This window comes from Onychostruthus taczanowskii, unplaced genomic scaffold (genome assembly GCF_017590055.1).
Source record: "Onychostruthus taczanowskii isolate IOZ18803 unplaced genomic scaffold, ASM1759005v1 scaffold35, whole genome shotgun sequence".
NCBI lineage: Eukaryota > Metazoa > Chordata > Aves > Passeriformes > Passeridae > Onychostruthus > Onychostruthus taczanowskii.
Genome location: NW_024500905.1, coordinates 5,813,274 through 5,830,194, shown reverse-complemented (window position 1 = coordinate 5,830,194; position 16,921 = coordinate 5,813,274). Strand labels below are relative to the sequence as shown.

The following is a 16,921-nucleotide window of genomic DNA, read 5'->3' as shown; positions in this document are numbered from 1 at the left end:
CAGACATCCTGGATTTAAAATGCATCACCGATTTATTTATTCATTGTATTAATAAAGGGACAAAAAATTACACAAAATCTGCAGTTTTAAATTTCAGCTCTAAAGTACATTTCTGTATTTTTCTCCAGGTTGTCTGTAAGAAAGAAATCTCATTTTCCCATCTATCTTCCCTTTAATTATTCATAATTGCTATGCATAAGCCTAGGAGACTTTTCAATAACAAAGTAAAAAATAAATGCCAAAAAAGCATAAAAACTGTATTAAAAACTATTGAAATTTTTACCCCCTAATGATTATTGTTATGAAAAATTGAGTGATATTTTACAGTTTAACACCCCTCTCTTACAATGACTCTGTTAGGATAAGCCATAATTTGGCATTTTCCTACATTTTCAGTGTGGGTCATAATGCTGCTTAAGTGTAGACTGTTGTATTCCTAGCACCCAGCAGAAAAGCAAATTAGTTTATAATCACTCCTACAGATCTGTTCTAAAGATAGATTTTTAGGAGAGCTTTTCTGGCAGGCAAAAATAGTCTGATTAGTGGGACCTTTTTTTCTTTTTTTTTTTTTCTTTGCCATTCACCATTATTTAATATGACAGTTTTAAATGGGAGCTCTTCACAGAATTTATTGCATATCTAGGTTTAAAATGTTCATTAGGCTAATTTGTATTTGAAAATAGAAACAAGAATTACAGTTGAGAAATATATTTCCTTCAGCAAAATCATTATTTCTAAAAATACTTTCAGTAATTACCATCAATAGTGTCCTACTGTCTAAACAGATTAGCACTGTTTATTTCAGAAAGATGAAGAAATAATGAGGCTAAAATATTGCCTGTGATGAAATAAATCACATGTACTTCAAAAATAAGAGTATGATCTTCATAGGCCATTCAGAGTATTTTAATTTAGTTTTGCTCTCAATTTCAGAAAAAAATATGAAGTACTTAAGTTCTAAAGGTCTTTAACACAAACAAAAGTTGTTTATATCCTATCAGTGGAGGTCTTAGTTGAAACTAATTAAAATATTTTTGTGCTTTGCTGTTTTCAATAATAGCTGACTGATTCTGAACATTTTTTGATACTTCCACTACCAAGAAACAGCTGTTCTAGAATATGGCATTTTTATAGTCAACAATATGCAGTGATCCTTTTAGTTTGCTTTTTTGAGTTTTTTTTTGAAAGAAAACTTAAAATTACATCAGTTTAAAAATTCTTTCTTTTTCTCTAGCACTTGGAGAAAAGTACTGAACAATTTACTTTATTTCACACTTGTGAAGGAGAATATACAACCCCCCCTCCTATGGTGGCTATGCTCTTTTCTTCAGTCATGTTCCTCTTTACGAGCTGTTTCTCAGAGTAAACCCAGGAAAATCTAATGGCAGTGATGTTGTGACAGAAGAAGGGTGGTAAATGTGTGTTCTGTCCTTAAATCTCTTTGCAGAAAATGCATCTTGCAATTTGCAGGGCAAAAACTGAAGTCATGAAAGTCATGAGCTAAGACCACTGAGCCCTGTGTAATGAGGTTCCTCCTAATTCCCCACTTTTGAGCTGTTTGTGTCTGATTCCATCTTCTTCCCTAACATTAGGCAGAGGGCCTGAGTGCACTTCAGTCCTGCAATCCCCCAGGAAATATTTCCAGGACTGGTAATCATCTAAACTGTATGATGAACAGGAGTGGCCTAAGGAGGATAAAAGTTTAATTCTTTTCTCAGGTGTTTCCAGGGCACAACCTCAGCAGGTTGCCCTTTGTCTTCTGCAACACACCCTTCTAGCATACACTGTCTTGTTACAATAAAGGAGAAACTATGGACCATTTACTTTTCATAACTGAGATTTTGTGGATTTTCACAGGTTTTTAAAACATAAACACAGGCAGAGGAAACAGTATTTTAAATCTCCTAAGACAATTTTTAACCAAAACTAGCAGCAAAAAAAGATATTTAAACAGCTTTCATATGCATAGTGTGCAGTAGTGTAACAAGATGGCACAAAATTACTCTTCCTCCTTCCTTATTTAAACTTTTATCTTCTCTCAGATATAGTCATTTTTGCTCTTAATATCTCTGGCAGATGTTCTGGGGTGAATGAGGCAATTAAGAATCCAAAATTCCCATTTCTTCCAGATGCTTCTTTTTTCAATATTCACTCACTGGATATATATTTACTTTCCACTCTGCGGTGTGTAGCAGTTAGCACACCTTCTGGGTTCCATTTCACAAAATTTCCACAGTTAATCTAACACATGCCAATGCATCTTAAATGAAAGTTTAGCACTAGTAATATTTTTTTCCTATCAGTAGCATATTTACATAATAGAACAAAGTTGAACAAAGTTTTAAATAAGTTGTTTACTTAAGAAATATCTTCATCATGTTTTTCACAGGTACAATACTTTCTGCTATCTGTCTGATTTTTAAAACTTTGGTTTTTCCTCAGTCTTTCAGCTCACTGAAGGAATCTAATGATGGTTTTGGTCTTTTCTGTGATGAGTTCTATTCACTGAGATAGAACTACAGGCTGAAGTGTTCATGCTTGCTCCCCACTCATCACACACATACATACATAGCTTTGGGTTCAAAACCTGGATCCAGAACAATTCTGACCTTCTCAGTACTTCAGACAGCTCTCCTCTCACACACAGCTCCGGAGCATAGATTCAGCTGAAACAATTCTAATAACTTGCACGTAAAAATGCACAATGGCACAGTGCACCCAAGATTTGTGTTGGTCTTAACAGAATACTTTTATTGTGTATATCCTTTCTGCAGCTCTGCATTCACCCAAAATAACACACACATTCAGGGTTATACTTTAGTCATCCAAGGGCACTTGATATTGAAGCCAGAAGTATTCTGCAAAAAGGAATTCTAAGTCTACTGCATTTACTTGAGAACAATTTGAGTACAAGAGTTATACAAATCTATGGGGAAAAAAGAACAAGACAGACTTGGCAGCTCCTGCCTCGGCCTCCTCGTCATTACAGACAGAATTCTTGCTCAGCCTGGTAAAAGAGAGCTGCACAAGGCAGACTGCTCTTTTATGATTTTCCTGCTTTCTGTCATCTGAACCCCCAGCTAGCCTCCATCCCCCAGTAAGCATGCCATGGTTTTGCTCCCATCTAAGTTGAGAAGTGGGTTTTTCTTGGCCACAATTAAATGGTACTTTCACACTCCCAAAGGCATGGTAAGAATTTCACTACTATTTCTTTGCAAATTTAACAGTTCTTCCAGACTTTCTCTGCATGCACACAAATATCTTAAGGGCTGCTGCCAAGAGGATGGGGCCAGACCGTTCAGTGGTGCCCAGTATAACAGGAAAATCAATCTGAATCTGATGAAAAACTGCTTTACTGTGAGAGTGTGTGAGAGACTGAAATGTTACAGTAAATGGCTTATACATTGTTATGAAGGATTTTTTTTGCAGCAGGGGACAGCACATGATCAAAGTGTCACAACACATCCAGAGTTTATTGCAAGAGACAGTGGCAAAATTGTCTCCCCCAGGAGAGTCACCAGGGGGTTCCCACCTTTCCTGAATGTGTATTAATCCACTGAACTCTGTTTTAGGGGACTCCAACCTCCAAGAAAACCAAAGAGGATGAATGGGACACCATCAGGTACCATGGAATGGTGACATTTTCTACTTAATCTGTCCCTCTGTCACTATTTTTCTCCCCCTCCCCAGACCCCTGTGTTCATCCCCATATTATTGACTTAAACATATGGATGGTCTCATTTGCACCTTAATTCAGGCAGAAGCATCTCTCTAAAAGTTTTAATTAAATCAGATCATAACAGGGTAACAGACCATTGGAACAGGCTGCACAGAGAGGTTGTGGAGCCACCTCCTCTGGAGATATTCAAGACCTGCCTGGACACAATCCTGTGTAACCTGCTCCAGGTGAACCTAGATGATCTTCAGAGGTTGTTGTCTTCCCACAATAATTCTCTGATTCTGTGTATTTTTGCTCAACAAGGAAAAATTGAACAAATATAAAATCCAGGTTTAACAGCTAAACCTTTTTCTTAAACAACAGAATGACATTTGCAGAATGACACACAGATATAAATAAATCTGTCACAGGCCAAATTTCACTGGCTTCTGAATGGCAAAATGAGACTCTACTTGAAAATTAGAAATAAAATAAGACCTTTGGAAATTTATTCAGACATTATGACCCTGATACAGGAGAAGAGCTTTTAGGCAGATGAAGGAACAACATCCAAACCAAGTCCTCCTGCTAAGAGACTTTCCAAAAGTTCCAGAAGCTGTCCAACAGTTTGTAAATTATTTGATATAGGAATTCAGAGAAGAATTCACCCTTACACTTAAAGCTTGAGTTCTTACTTTTTGAAAGGAATGAGCTCTGAAAGCTGTTTTAGAGAATCTAGAAGAGATGCCTGAAACTAGATGTTGTGGAAAATTCCCCGAGTTTTCAGTTAGTTTTCAAAATCACCACTATTTTGTGAAACTCCCATAAATAAATTATAAGCACTTAAAAAACTAAAATGGTCCACATAAGCTATTTCAGGAGCGATGACCTTGTATTTTCCTCTTTCATCCAAATCTCTATTACACACATATTCATACATATATACATTGTATTCCAAAATGATTACAAATTTTACACATTTGCATCGAGTCTTTTATAGCTGGATACACAACCTCAAAGGTGTTTTCCCACCTGAAAAATTCTGTCTTTCTATGATTCTAACTCTCTATTGCAGAGGAAGACTGCTCCAGTGAGCCTTAAAACAGGACATTCCCTCAGCCCCCCAGTAAACACAACTCAATTTTTGGTTCAGAAAGAAACTTTATAAACCGCAAACAAAAACAAAGAAAATATAATTCTATGGATACTTCCCAGAACAGCTGACTGCTTCTGAATGTTTCCTTGGCACCTGTATGACTAAAGAACAGCTGTTCTAAAATATGACATTGTACAAGCAATTACTAACACTGTTGTTGAGTAAATTCAGTGAAGAGTGTCAAGAGAGAAGGGCACAGTCTTTATACATCAGCAGCAGAAAATTAATGCAGATGAAAATCAGATTAACATATGCCCTGAATGTTAGAGAAATAATCTCTACATGGGATGTGCTTTTTCAGGCACAAACCAATCAATCTGAGTATGTGACATCCTTTGAGTTGGATTATGGGGTATGCAGTAGGCACCAGCACACATACGCGACAGTCATTGTTGATTGCGTGGAATGTGTATTGGAAAGTCTAAGGAACAGTGAAAAAAACTTAATACTGGCACCACAATATATATGTATCCTTCATACAGGAAAGCAGATGTTGATTTTGAAGATACAATTGGTTTTAATTCTGCCATTACAGCAGTTTTACACATGTGGTTTGTGGTGTAAGGGACCTTAAAGATCATCGAGTTACACACACACACTGTGAAGGATCAGACTGCAATTATAACATTATATTGATTCATTATATTTGATTTACAAAAATTATATGATCTTAAAATGTTAAATTTTGAGAAAATATAATGTAAAGGAAACTTTAAACTAATCATATTTGCTTTTCAATTATATTCTTGTTGGATAGTCCCAGATGTATTTCTTCAAGGAAAAAAGACAGGAAAAAAATAAATTGTTATACTAGTGGAGAAAAATCTGTTTGATTTCTCTACCAAAGAAAGCTGATTTCAGGGTCTTGGATATAAACTTGTCACAACTGTCCAATATATCTCAAGATAATCCATCCACTGGCTCCAAAGCCATCAGAAGATCCAAATACTGCCTTTTCTACAGTTCATGTCCAATTCCAAGGCTGGAAACTTCAACCATAGTACATGCAGAGCTTTCCTGCACATAAGGATTCACATCCTCCAAGTAACTCAGTAGACTTTTTTTGTCAGCATAAAGTATTTATATAGAGACAGAAAATAACATTTCCTCAGAAGATTTACTTGTGTAAACTCATCTGATATGTACCTTTAAAATTTTGCAACAATTGTCCTGTTTACGACTCCTATATTACATATCTGTACTGGAAGGATCCTCATAAAGACAGTGCAGCCAGTTTTACTCCATGAGTAAAATGGTTTTGAGAAACAGGAAAGGTTCTGGAGAGTGCGCACAGGCAACTGCAGCAAAGCCATGGCTTGCTGTGGCACAGCATCCTGTTTCATGATGTATGACAATTGTCTCCAGGTCACTAAACAGTCCCTTCCTGACTAAACAGTCTCTTCCTTCCTGATCACAGCTGCATCTAACATTTTTATTTAAGACATTCTCTATGATATGATATACATTTAGGCAAATGAAAAATTCTGACTACAACTGCAAGCCCAGAAAATAATATTTTAAATATGGAATGGCTAACAAAAATGTACAATGATATATGCTACATTAATTGAGCACTTAAAAAGTTGACACAAAAATAAAAATTCTGATCAACAGATCCAAGAGAGGATACTGCGCAACAGTTTATTTTGTACTTTTTTTATGATTTTAGTAAAAACTGTGGCATGCAAATGTAATCACTCTGTTTTCCTAGGCATAAGAATAAAGAAATCTAGCAGAATGTATTACTCAGTACACATAACAACTCTACTGGAGGAATTTGAGACCAAGAATATAAAACTGGAAAAGTGGATCTGATTCCAGTACTAGGGAAATGTCAACATTTACTCATGATAGGAACAAGTAACAGAAGCATATTATGAGTGTTTTTTTCAGTCCTAAGATTTTACAATATTTTCATAACAAAGAAGCATAGGAAATTTTAATCTTCTGAAACAGAATTTGGCTAAAGAAACATTTGATTGGTAGGACAGTTATCTAAAGGAAGCTAGCATTACTATAAATTAATATATTAAAAAGTTTGGAATTTGAAACTGTAAAATCAACTATATAACTTTTACAAGAATATAACATTTTTGCAATGATCTTCTTTACTCCACAATATAAAAATCTGAATGTATTTAAGAAAATTACCCTGGGTACTTACTTGTGGCAAGTTAATAAAAAATTTGGCATAGGGATTAGAAGACCAGGCCCCAAAAAAAACCCTGTCCTTTTCCTTTTCTCAGAAAAACCTTATACTACTTGTATGTATGCTACTTGTCAAATATAAATAGAAAGCCATACTACTTGCCAAATATAAATAGAAATATTTTTAAGTGATCAGTATAAGGTAAAATGCATGATGCATCATTGCAACCCTGGAACTTGCTCCTCCATGGCTGCTTCAAGGACAGACAAGATTCACAGCCAAGGTGTCGGTGGGAATAGGGCAGAAATGAAGGCAGACTTTTGCTGTGATGGAGCTGGCAGCACAGGAAAGAAATAGGCACAACTCTGCTACTGCAATGATTTCTGCACCCTTGTCCTAGTGAACCATCAGAACTACTGGTACCTTAACAATAAGAGCGTCTTTTTCCCTTCAGATCCTGGCAGAAGGCCAAGGAATGTTATCTCCTGAATTCTAACAGATATGGTATTAACATTTTAGATTGCAGTGACAGATACTGATACAAAAGTTTTTGACTTACTGTTCTATTTTATCTTCAAGGAAATGGCAATTTTTGGATTAGGTTCTGATCCAGATGACTGAAACTTCCAAATCAGGCTAAAGCTAGATAAGAACATCTAATATCTTTCTTCCCTATGCCTGTTAAAATAACTATCATCTTCCTTTGTTTCTATATTTAAACATTAATTACACTTAGAATTAGGTTAGTGAAAGCTGCACACAAAGCACTCTCATTTAAAAGAATTTATCTCTGGGCCAAACTTCTACAAGAGATAAGATGGTTCATGTTTGAGACAGAAAATATGACAAAAGAGTTTTTGAACAAAGCAGGACTGACAGAAAAATAATACATGAGTGGATGTGTCCATCTAATATTTTGACAGACCCTACCCAAAAGTTTCCAGCCTCACCTGGCAGCTCCTAAGGCATCCACACACATTCCTCTTCATGCCTGCAACTTCCCTCATTTAAATATTGGACATTTTATTTTCTAACTCCAGTAAAGAACCTGGAAATATGCAGAACAACTCTTTTGTCCTTTGACAGGTCCACACAACCAGAAGGTGAATTTATCAGCAGGGTCAGATCCCTCAACAAATGTTCCAGTATTGGTACTTCAAAAAAGTGCAAACTGAGGAAAAAAAAATACTGCATCTGCTTACCCTTTATATTAGAGCCCCCACAGTGGAACTGGGAGTCCTGAATTTGGTGCCCTCCGTAGCTCAAACCACATATCTTATGTTCCCAAAGAATGGCATTACCTCCAATCGGGCTCACTCAGCTCACTCGAAGGAAAACAAGAGGGAGCATGTAGCTCTCTAGTGGTTACTTAGGTGGAAGAAATGTCTTATATCTGGTTTCTGTACTCTGCACTGAGGCTACTTTCTGTTTTTAAATTGAATACAAATGCCCTCTATTTCTGTGTTATGAATGCTGTTTTCTACACAATATAAAATCCTCAATAGAAAGGACAAATGTAAACCCATACTAAACACTATAACATCATGATGAAGGTATTTCTACAGAAATACTGAATACTTCAGAGATGTCCTATGTAACCATTGGGACTATTCTCTAGTCTTACCTTGGCAGAGTCCCAAAACATTAGGAATGTAGTTTCTTGTTTCTCATAGTGATACCCATTCCCAAACTCCGGGCACGTGTGGCACAGGCTGCATTACAGCATTGGTGCCAGCAGTGTTCCTGCCTCAGCAAGGCAGCTGAGAAAGGCAGACCTACCCAAGAAGGGTGACCTAACCATCAGCTTTAAGGGCTCCTTCATTCAGCTGGATTTTGGAACAGCTCCTCCTCTGCAAGGAGAAATCAAAATTCATTTTCTCCTTGTGAATAGAAAGACATTCCCTCACACTTCTAATTTAGTGAAAATTCACAGACAATTAGGAGGAGCAATTCTGCATCTTGTACGATATTTTAATTTATCTATATAATAGGCATCAGATTAATAAATTCAGCTTCTGTGACTTTTTTTAAAATTAAAATAAATTATCATGACTTTTCATGATATGTCAAAAAATACTCAATTACTCATCTAACTGGAGTGTTTTCTGGTTCTGTAACAAATTCCCTCTGCATGTAAGCATTCATCATTAGCCATATTTTTAAGTTAATTCTTATTTTTTCCAGGATTTAAAACTAATGTTAAACTTTATGTTTTGCATTTTGAGAAATATTAAACTATACTTAGATTCAAAAGCGCTCTTCACTTAATTATAATATTTTATTGCATTATCAATTTAAAAAAAAACCTTAGTGAGCTAAAAGTTCACGAATTTATGTATTTTGAAAGAGTTTTTAATTTTAGGGTAGAAATTTTGTGCCACAGTAGTCTCTTCTCTAGAAAGGAGTGCTTGTAAGGGGGTATCAGTACATTTTTTTCTCAAAAGGACCAGTTCAACACTTGACACATTAAACATGGGCTGTGATACAATGGTCATCAAATAAATTCATTCTCCCTATGACAGAAATAGCAAAAAGGCAGTGATGCTGAACTGATGCCTGCCTGCTATATCTGCCAGCAAACACTGTATGTTTGTACAGGTTTGTTTGTTTTCCAAGGGCTAGCAATGTGTAGGAGGATCAGGATTAGTCTTTATCAGTTTTTTGACTCACACACTTGACAACATCCTTTTGGGGATTGATATGCCTCTCTCCTCATATGTAGCTACTGCAGCACAAATACTTCTGGTACTGCAGGCTCAGGTGCACATGCTTGGGTAAGGCACCCATCACCATGGTATCAGGTTCCACAGCAAAATGGAAAAATAGCAAAGTTACTGGGTTTTTTTTACAGAAGACAAGATAAATGGAATACAAGTATGTGCACAGCCAGGAATCACACTGTAAAACTCATAATCCTGTGTACAGTAAAAGAATAAGATTTGTGTTGTTTTAAACACTGTTAACATTCTTAGCTCTTGGACTTACTGTCCAGAATGATGAAACTCCAACCATCAGTCAAGATAATGGGAGCAGAAGTGTCTTCAAACCAGACTTTCAAGAGAAAGAGGGGTGGATTTGGCACCCGCACGCATCACACTGAAAAGATGTAATCTGAAATCCCAGCTTGTAACCCTGCTGCTCAATTGGTCCTCAGAGCCTTGTTTCCCATGCCCTGCCTTGACCTCTATTTTTCTTGCTGCTGACTTGGGAGTTTTCATTTGTGCCACATCCCAGAAATAAATGCAACAAGCCTACTCATAGCCTGTCAGAGTCATCTGTTTATATTCCTCCTGAAGTCTGCCTGGAGAGCAGAATGCTCATTAAACAATTTTTCACACACTGATGATCTTTTTCTTCTTGCACTTTTCTTTAACAATAGCTTTCTGAAAAAGAGATGGGTTTGAAAGTTAGTGCAACTGGTGAATAATATGAGTTAGTCAATAGGGAAGTAAAGATTTTTTTCAAATGCAGATTATTGATTTTTGGAATTGTAAGGGCTCCTTCAAAGTCATTAAGGGTTTGTCATGTCAATATGTTAGTAAGGACTTCTATAAATGAAGATTAATGATGCTAGGGATAATTAGTGCTGAAAAAACTCACATGTTTCTCAGTATTTGAAAACTCCATGCAAAGGTGAACAGCATCAAGTTCTCCTTCAATGTACCTTGGCTCCATTTTTGCCATGAGAGTAGGGGGGAAGATTTTCTATGACACAATGGGAATTCAAACTCCCAGTACCTTTGGAAATCAATGGTAATTGAGCTGCATAACTCTGAGTTTTGCTTTTTTAAAAATCCCCAGTATAGGGAATGCAGTTGATTTACTGAATCCACAAGCCAAAATATTTAGGAATTTTTTTTTTTTATTTCTAAAAGTAATTGAACAGGTAAAGTAGCTGCTTTTCCATTTTTTTTTTCCAAATTAAATACTCAAGTCATGCTTCTCGTTATTATTTTTTCATTATTATATATTTTGTTAAAGCTATGAAAATATACAAATTAAAGAAAAAGAAGCTTTTTGTTAGCTTGCAGGAATATAAAGAAGACTCTACAGATAATAATCTCATTTTTAAGGGGGACGATGCACTTTTTTATCTAAAAAAAATTAATTTAATATTCCTTAAGTTCTCTCTGCTCTAAGGCTGAGGTTTAAACAACAAACACTGTCCAGATAATCAATGTATAGTTCTGCTGGGGTTTCCCTAGCACAGCTAAGCTACAATTAGTGGTGGATGTTATTTTTCTCAATTATGAAGCACTAAATCCCAAAATAGTCTTTATGGTTATAATTTGTGTCTATGAAATACATGGTGATAGGTTTTACTCATCAGCTTTCCAAAAAGTACAGCAAGCATACTTTGGTAAAGTTTGAATTCCACAGAGGCAAGCACAGCTTGACCAGCCCTTGCTCATGGAATCAAAATGGTCTGGATATTGGCTTTTTGGATGTTTAAAGAGAAATAATCAAAGCAGAAGTATTCTGAATGCAGGTTGTATGCAGGATATATCTTGGCTCTTTTCCAATAGGCAACTAAATTGGGAAGCCACATCAGAAATCTGAATTCTGATTTTGCGGGGAACAAGGCTGAGGAAAGGGTATCAGCACAGTTCTGGTCTGGCATGACGCCCAGCTGGTGGCCTGCTGGTCCACATCAGACTCTGTTTTGTCTGCAGTCAAATTGCAACCTGTATAAGACTTTGCATAAGTGTCTCTGCATCCTGAAGTCCTTAATCAGTGGGTCATTTTGAAGTAAGGTATCTTCACACAACAGGAAAATATCAAGCAGCTTGATGGACAAAAATACCTGCTCATAAAATCCTATCACTAGAGTGAACATTGTAAAATGTACATGGAACCAGAGAAATTAACTAACTGGGTTTTTTTTTTAATCCTTCCTTTGGGTTTAACTCCTTAGCTTGTGGTAATGTTTGTGTCCCACCCTTGCTTTATCCACGTTGTTAGAGTTAATTCTGACATTGTATAAGCAGATAAACAGCCAACAAATACTATATGACGATGAGAAATGGAGTTCAAAATCCTGTTATACTGCTGATCAAAAGACCTATTAGCCTCTAAGAAGGCATTAGTTTGTGAATCTGGAGAGCTTGTTCCTTGTGTTAGGGTTAACAGAAACACACATACAAAAGAATGTGCATTTTTTTAATATTTTGCAATATTAAATAATCCATCACCGCTTATGCTGGTATGCATACATACATATTAAGGGCTGGAATGACCAAGAGGAAACAAATCTCACATTGCCACCAAAAGTTCCTGCTCAGGTGTTAGGAGCAAAGCATAGAAACCAGACAATACTGCAAAGTGGCAGTATTTTTTTGATGATGAAACAGTCTCATTCAATACACATTATCCATGAAGTTAATCTTGGTAGAAAACTGCACACAGAAGCATCATATAAGCTACTAAAAATTATTTCTTTCTAGGGTTCATTCCAGGAATCCACTTGCATCATATACATCTGCTGATAACTATTTTTGTGAGACAAAATGTACTCACTTTTTTTTTTTTTTTTTACTCTTTTTTAGCATTTAGTGAAATGCTAATTCACTGATTAGCGAACCAGTGTCAGGAGACACAAATACACATGAGGAGAAAAGGTCACATAGATCAGACCCTTCTGAATTTGTTGATGGAGACCACAGACACAGCAGTATGATAGAACAGAACAGAATTTCTTACCTTTATGATGATTTGCCCCAGATGCTAATTTTCCCCACAGTGTTACAATAAATATTATTATTAGCAGTTTTCCTTTTGTTGCTTTCTGTAAGTATCTCTTATTCATCCTGAAAAGAAAAATACACAAAATTAAATATTTATCTTAAGATTTCTTAAAAATACATATTTTTCCTAATTTAAGGGGAATTGACTAAGTTTTTATAAGTGTCCAGCTCACAATCTTAAAGTCTTAAATTCTGCTTAACTCTAAATGAGGTACATAAAGTAGCAAGATAACCTCCCACCCTGGTCTGATATCACTCCTCCACCCTAGTCAGTACCAGGAGAATTCAGCAGCATCATCATTTCTCTCAGGGCACAAAGAGTGTTCATAACCACAGCAGACTCCAAAGGCAGAAGGATGAACCTGTGCATCCCTGAGCAGATTTTGATAAACTGAGCAGTTCCACTACTGTGTCTGCAGGCAGTCATGGTCGTGCAGTTGTCTCTGACCATACAGTGGTGTTTTTGACTTTTGGGATTGCAGCTCTTTTTGGATTTTGCCCACGAGTCCTAAGGAAATAACAGATTTGAATAGACCTTCAGTTCGTATCCCAGTCCTCCTGCAGAGAAATCCTGTTAGGAAGATTTGAGGGGTTTGGAAACATGAAGTAGAGCAGGGCAGATTCAGTACCCTCTCTCCTCACTACCTTTGGGTAATGAAAAGATCTGATTTACTGCACCAAGGGAAATTGCACAGAGCCCCCTTCATCTCACTCAGTGATGTTTTCACTGTGACAGCAAGCCACCAGAGTGGTTCAAGCACAAGATAACACATGACTTATTTCTCACTAACCTCCTCCAAAGTAAAAATACCCCTCCACCTGCCAAAAAGACAAGTTCAAGCATGTAGGTTCTAGTGCTCAAGGATGACAGTTGTGCAGAGCGGCTAGGGGTACAATAATGAGTCCTTCTGTCACTTCCTCCTGTGGAAGAAGCCTAGGGACGGGAACAGCTCCATACAATGCTCATGTTTCTGCTGATAGGTCAACAGAACAATGATAACTATTTCAAACCATTTATACAAAAAAGCTGAAAATTTGATCACTTGAACATAGTTATTGCTGTATTGTAATGCCTGGAACTAGGTTGTTTTTATGAGCAGAAAAAATGCATTACTTGATTATGGTTGCATATTTTTCTCCTATTGTGTTCATAAGAAACCCAAAGGAATTCAAGTGAACCTCTTCTCCTCTGCTTGTGTACAATGCTATCCTGGGCAACCATAACTCTGAAATGTAGACTGCTTTAATACAGATTTAACCAGTAATATGTTGAAAATCCTAAATAATTTTCCGCTTCTTCAAAACAATTCCTCTTCTTTCAAATATATTTCTTTCAAATATAACACCACACGCTGATAAGGTAACACACACCCCACAACTCCACTTATGACTTCCAGACTTGCAACCAGACCACTGCCCCCAGAATGGCCAATTTCGCTCTCCAGGCTGTGTGTAAGAAAACATGACTGAAACTAACAACCCACTGAAGAGTGCACCAAACCTTTTCAAACATGAATTCAGAGCAAGCAGTGCTCAGCATTCTTTTACAGGAGTCACACATATATTATGTGCTTCCCAGAGGTTTAGATATCACGTTTATCAAGAAAAAGGAGAGAGGAGTAAGAAAATGCTGTAGCCAGGATGGTGTGTGTGCCCCTGAAAGCCTGACTGATTAATAATCACAGCAGAGATCACAGTGTGCTGTGAACCACTCTAAGGTCTGCCTTCTTGCACTACTTCCAGTGCCTTTGGAGTGTGAACTGCATATTCATCATCAGCTCCAGGTTTATGAACCACCCAAAGCTAAAGGGAAATACATTATTTGTCACTGTAAATAAGAAGAAAAAAATGAGACTAGAATGCACATTCAGCATATGCTCTTTCACAGCTATGTCTGTGAAAAGAATATGAATTAACTCTTTCACTCTGGATTCTCATACTGCACCTGTTATGCTGCTGGTCCCAAGTCATCTCTCATTAAAATCAAATCTTTCTTCCTCACCTACATAACATTGCTCAAAACCCAGTGGGACTTGCACCATTAAAGCAAGGTTGAATCTAATACAGTTTCTGCCTGTATTCTGCTGATGCCAGATTCCCTCACTGTGCCGTGAGACTGGCAGCAAATGCACATCAGAAAACGCAAATGCATCAGGAAAAACAGTAGTGGCAGGGAAAGAGAAAAAACCAACCTCTCTGCCTGAGAACAGCCCTCAGGATGCATGGCAGAGTGAAGATGCAAACCCCTGCACACTGCTGAGCACACCAAAAAGGAGTAAGCTAGCACTCAGTGAGACTGTTTTCTGCAAAGTCAGGGAAGGGTTTCAGCTTTGACACAGAAAATCTGGGCTTATTGCCATTGCTAGACTTCCCAATCATGAGAAAAACTATTCACCACTTTCTGCACCACAAGCCTATTACATTTTTCTGCATTAGTTATTAGTGGTATTCACCTTTAGAAGGACAAAAATCTGAACTGTGTCGAATAATAGTCTCATAATGAACATAATTAACAGAAAAATCAGTGCAAGGAGCAGTTTGGGACTAATAGTTCAGAGGCCACCAGAAGAACTACAGAAAAAACCCTGATCAGTTAAAGTATTCATAACATTCAGCTGTTCTAATAGAAAAATCTGGAAGAGGATGTTAACCTTCAAAGCAATTACGCTACACAACCCTAGACCCAGGTCTGTGACGGTGTGCATTGTCACCCTCAGTGGTCAGTCCAAGGACAGACAAGAGGCTGCAAGAGCACAAAGACGTGAAGCTCTCTGCTCCGAGCAGTCCTGCTACACACAAGGACCACATTGTAGCAACACAGCCCTAGAAACAAAAAATGAAAGGTTTGTAGTCCAAGAAGCTGAGAGGTTAGGATGGATGCACATCATTGGCAAAGTGAGTCAGGAGCTAGAAAAGAAGGAGAGGACAGAGATGCCATGAGATATGCTCAGTATCTCACTGCATGCATTATCACCTGGGCTCTGAAACCCTGATGCTGGTTATTTTGTTATGGATTTGCAAAACAGCCCATGATAGGGCACTGAGAAGACACTGGGACTCAGTAGCATTTGACCTCAGCTGTGAAATAACTATTAGCCTCCTGCAACCCTGATCTATGTCAGGTAAGTGCATCCAGGAAATAAAATTGAGTCCATTTCAGTGCTGTTATTACACTAACATAACTGGCTGTGATAAGTAGGAAAAATAAGCTCTGAAATGATGTCTGCTTTTACTAGAGGTGATGCAGAGCTCCACAGACAAACTGTAGATATTAACCTGAATAGTTTTCTTTTTGAGACATTTATTATTTTATTTACTTTCTTTTCTTCAGAACCTCTCCCTCACTGTGATCCATCCAGCCTTCAATAATGCCACATAAGCCAAAGCTGATCAAAACAGAGAATAGCCATGCTATAGGAAACACCTACATGTGAAAATCAATTTTACACATGAGCTTTATGTGTAACAAAGAATTTCCTTCAGTTTCTAACCTAACATACTGGAAATAAACCCAAGGAATTCTCTGCATTTTCACACAAAAGACGACATGAATGTCTGCCGTGTTTGAGTACATTTTTCAATGTGCTTTGAAGCAAGAAAAAAGAAAGATGGCTCCTTTTTTGGTTCAGGAACACATTCAAAATATAACAAAAAGATGTCACCCACATAATTCAAACAGGCAGTGGCTGAGTGTGAGATGGCTCTGTTGTGCCTGGCTCTTCACTGACACCATAACACAAGGATTCATTCATAGGATTTGTTACTTTTGCTCCCTAAGATTTCTTTTGCTTGAAGCACACTCCATGAGACCAACACCAGTCTGGTATCATGAGCTCAAGAATAGACTGTTCTAGTGATTAGTGACAAAAAACTGCAGGACTTTTTTTTCTCAAGGAGAAACTATATCTGAAGCTGCAGAGGAGTTTCACAAGCTGCCACATCAGCAGAAATCCCTCCCCCTGCCCTCTGTGGCTCAACAACAGCAAACTGTGAATATACTCCAGCGTTGCACAGGCTCTCCTTGTCTCTGCTGCACTTCACTGTCAGCCCACTTTCAACAGCAGATGGGGTCCAACCATTCAGCTGCACTGAAAATGCCATGCACAGGTGTGTATTTTCAATGTAGCATCCGTAAGCTTTCGTGTTTCTACTTTCTTCTTTCTTTGTTTCTGGACTTGAGATCAGCTACCTTGCCAACAGCTCAGAATTAATTA

General features: G+C 37.4%; 1 protein-coding gene across 1 annotated transcript in view; it reads right to left on the bottom strand.

The window, feature by feature from the left end:
* The window catches only part of TAFA2 (TAFA chemokine like family member 2), a 193,348-nt gene that overhangs the window by 54,711 nt on the left and 121,716 nt on the right, over positions 1-16,921 (bottom strand). The window contains exon 2 of the mRNA XM_041411219.1: positions 12,664-12,770. Within this exon, the coding sequence (XP_041267153.1) occupies positions 12,664-12,769 (106 nt within the window). The 5' untranslated portion in view covers position 12,770. The remainder of the gene's footprint in view (positions 1-12,663; positions 12,771-16,921) is intronic.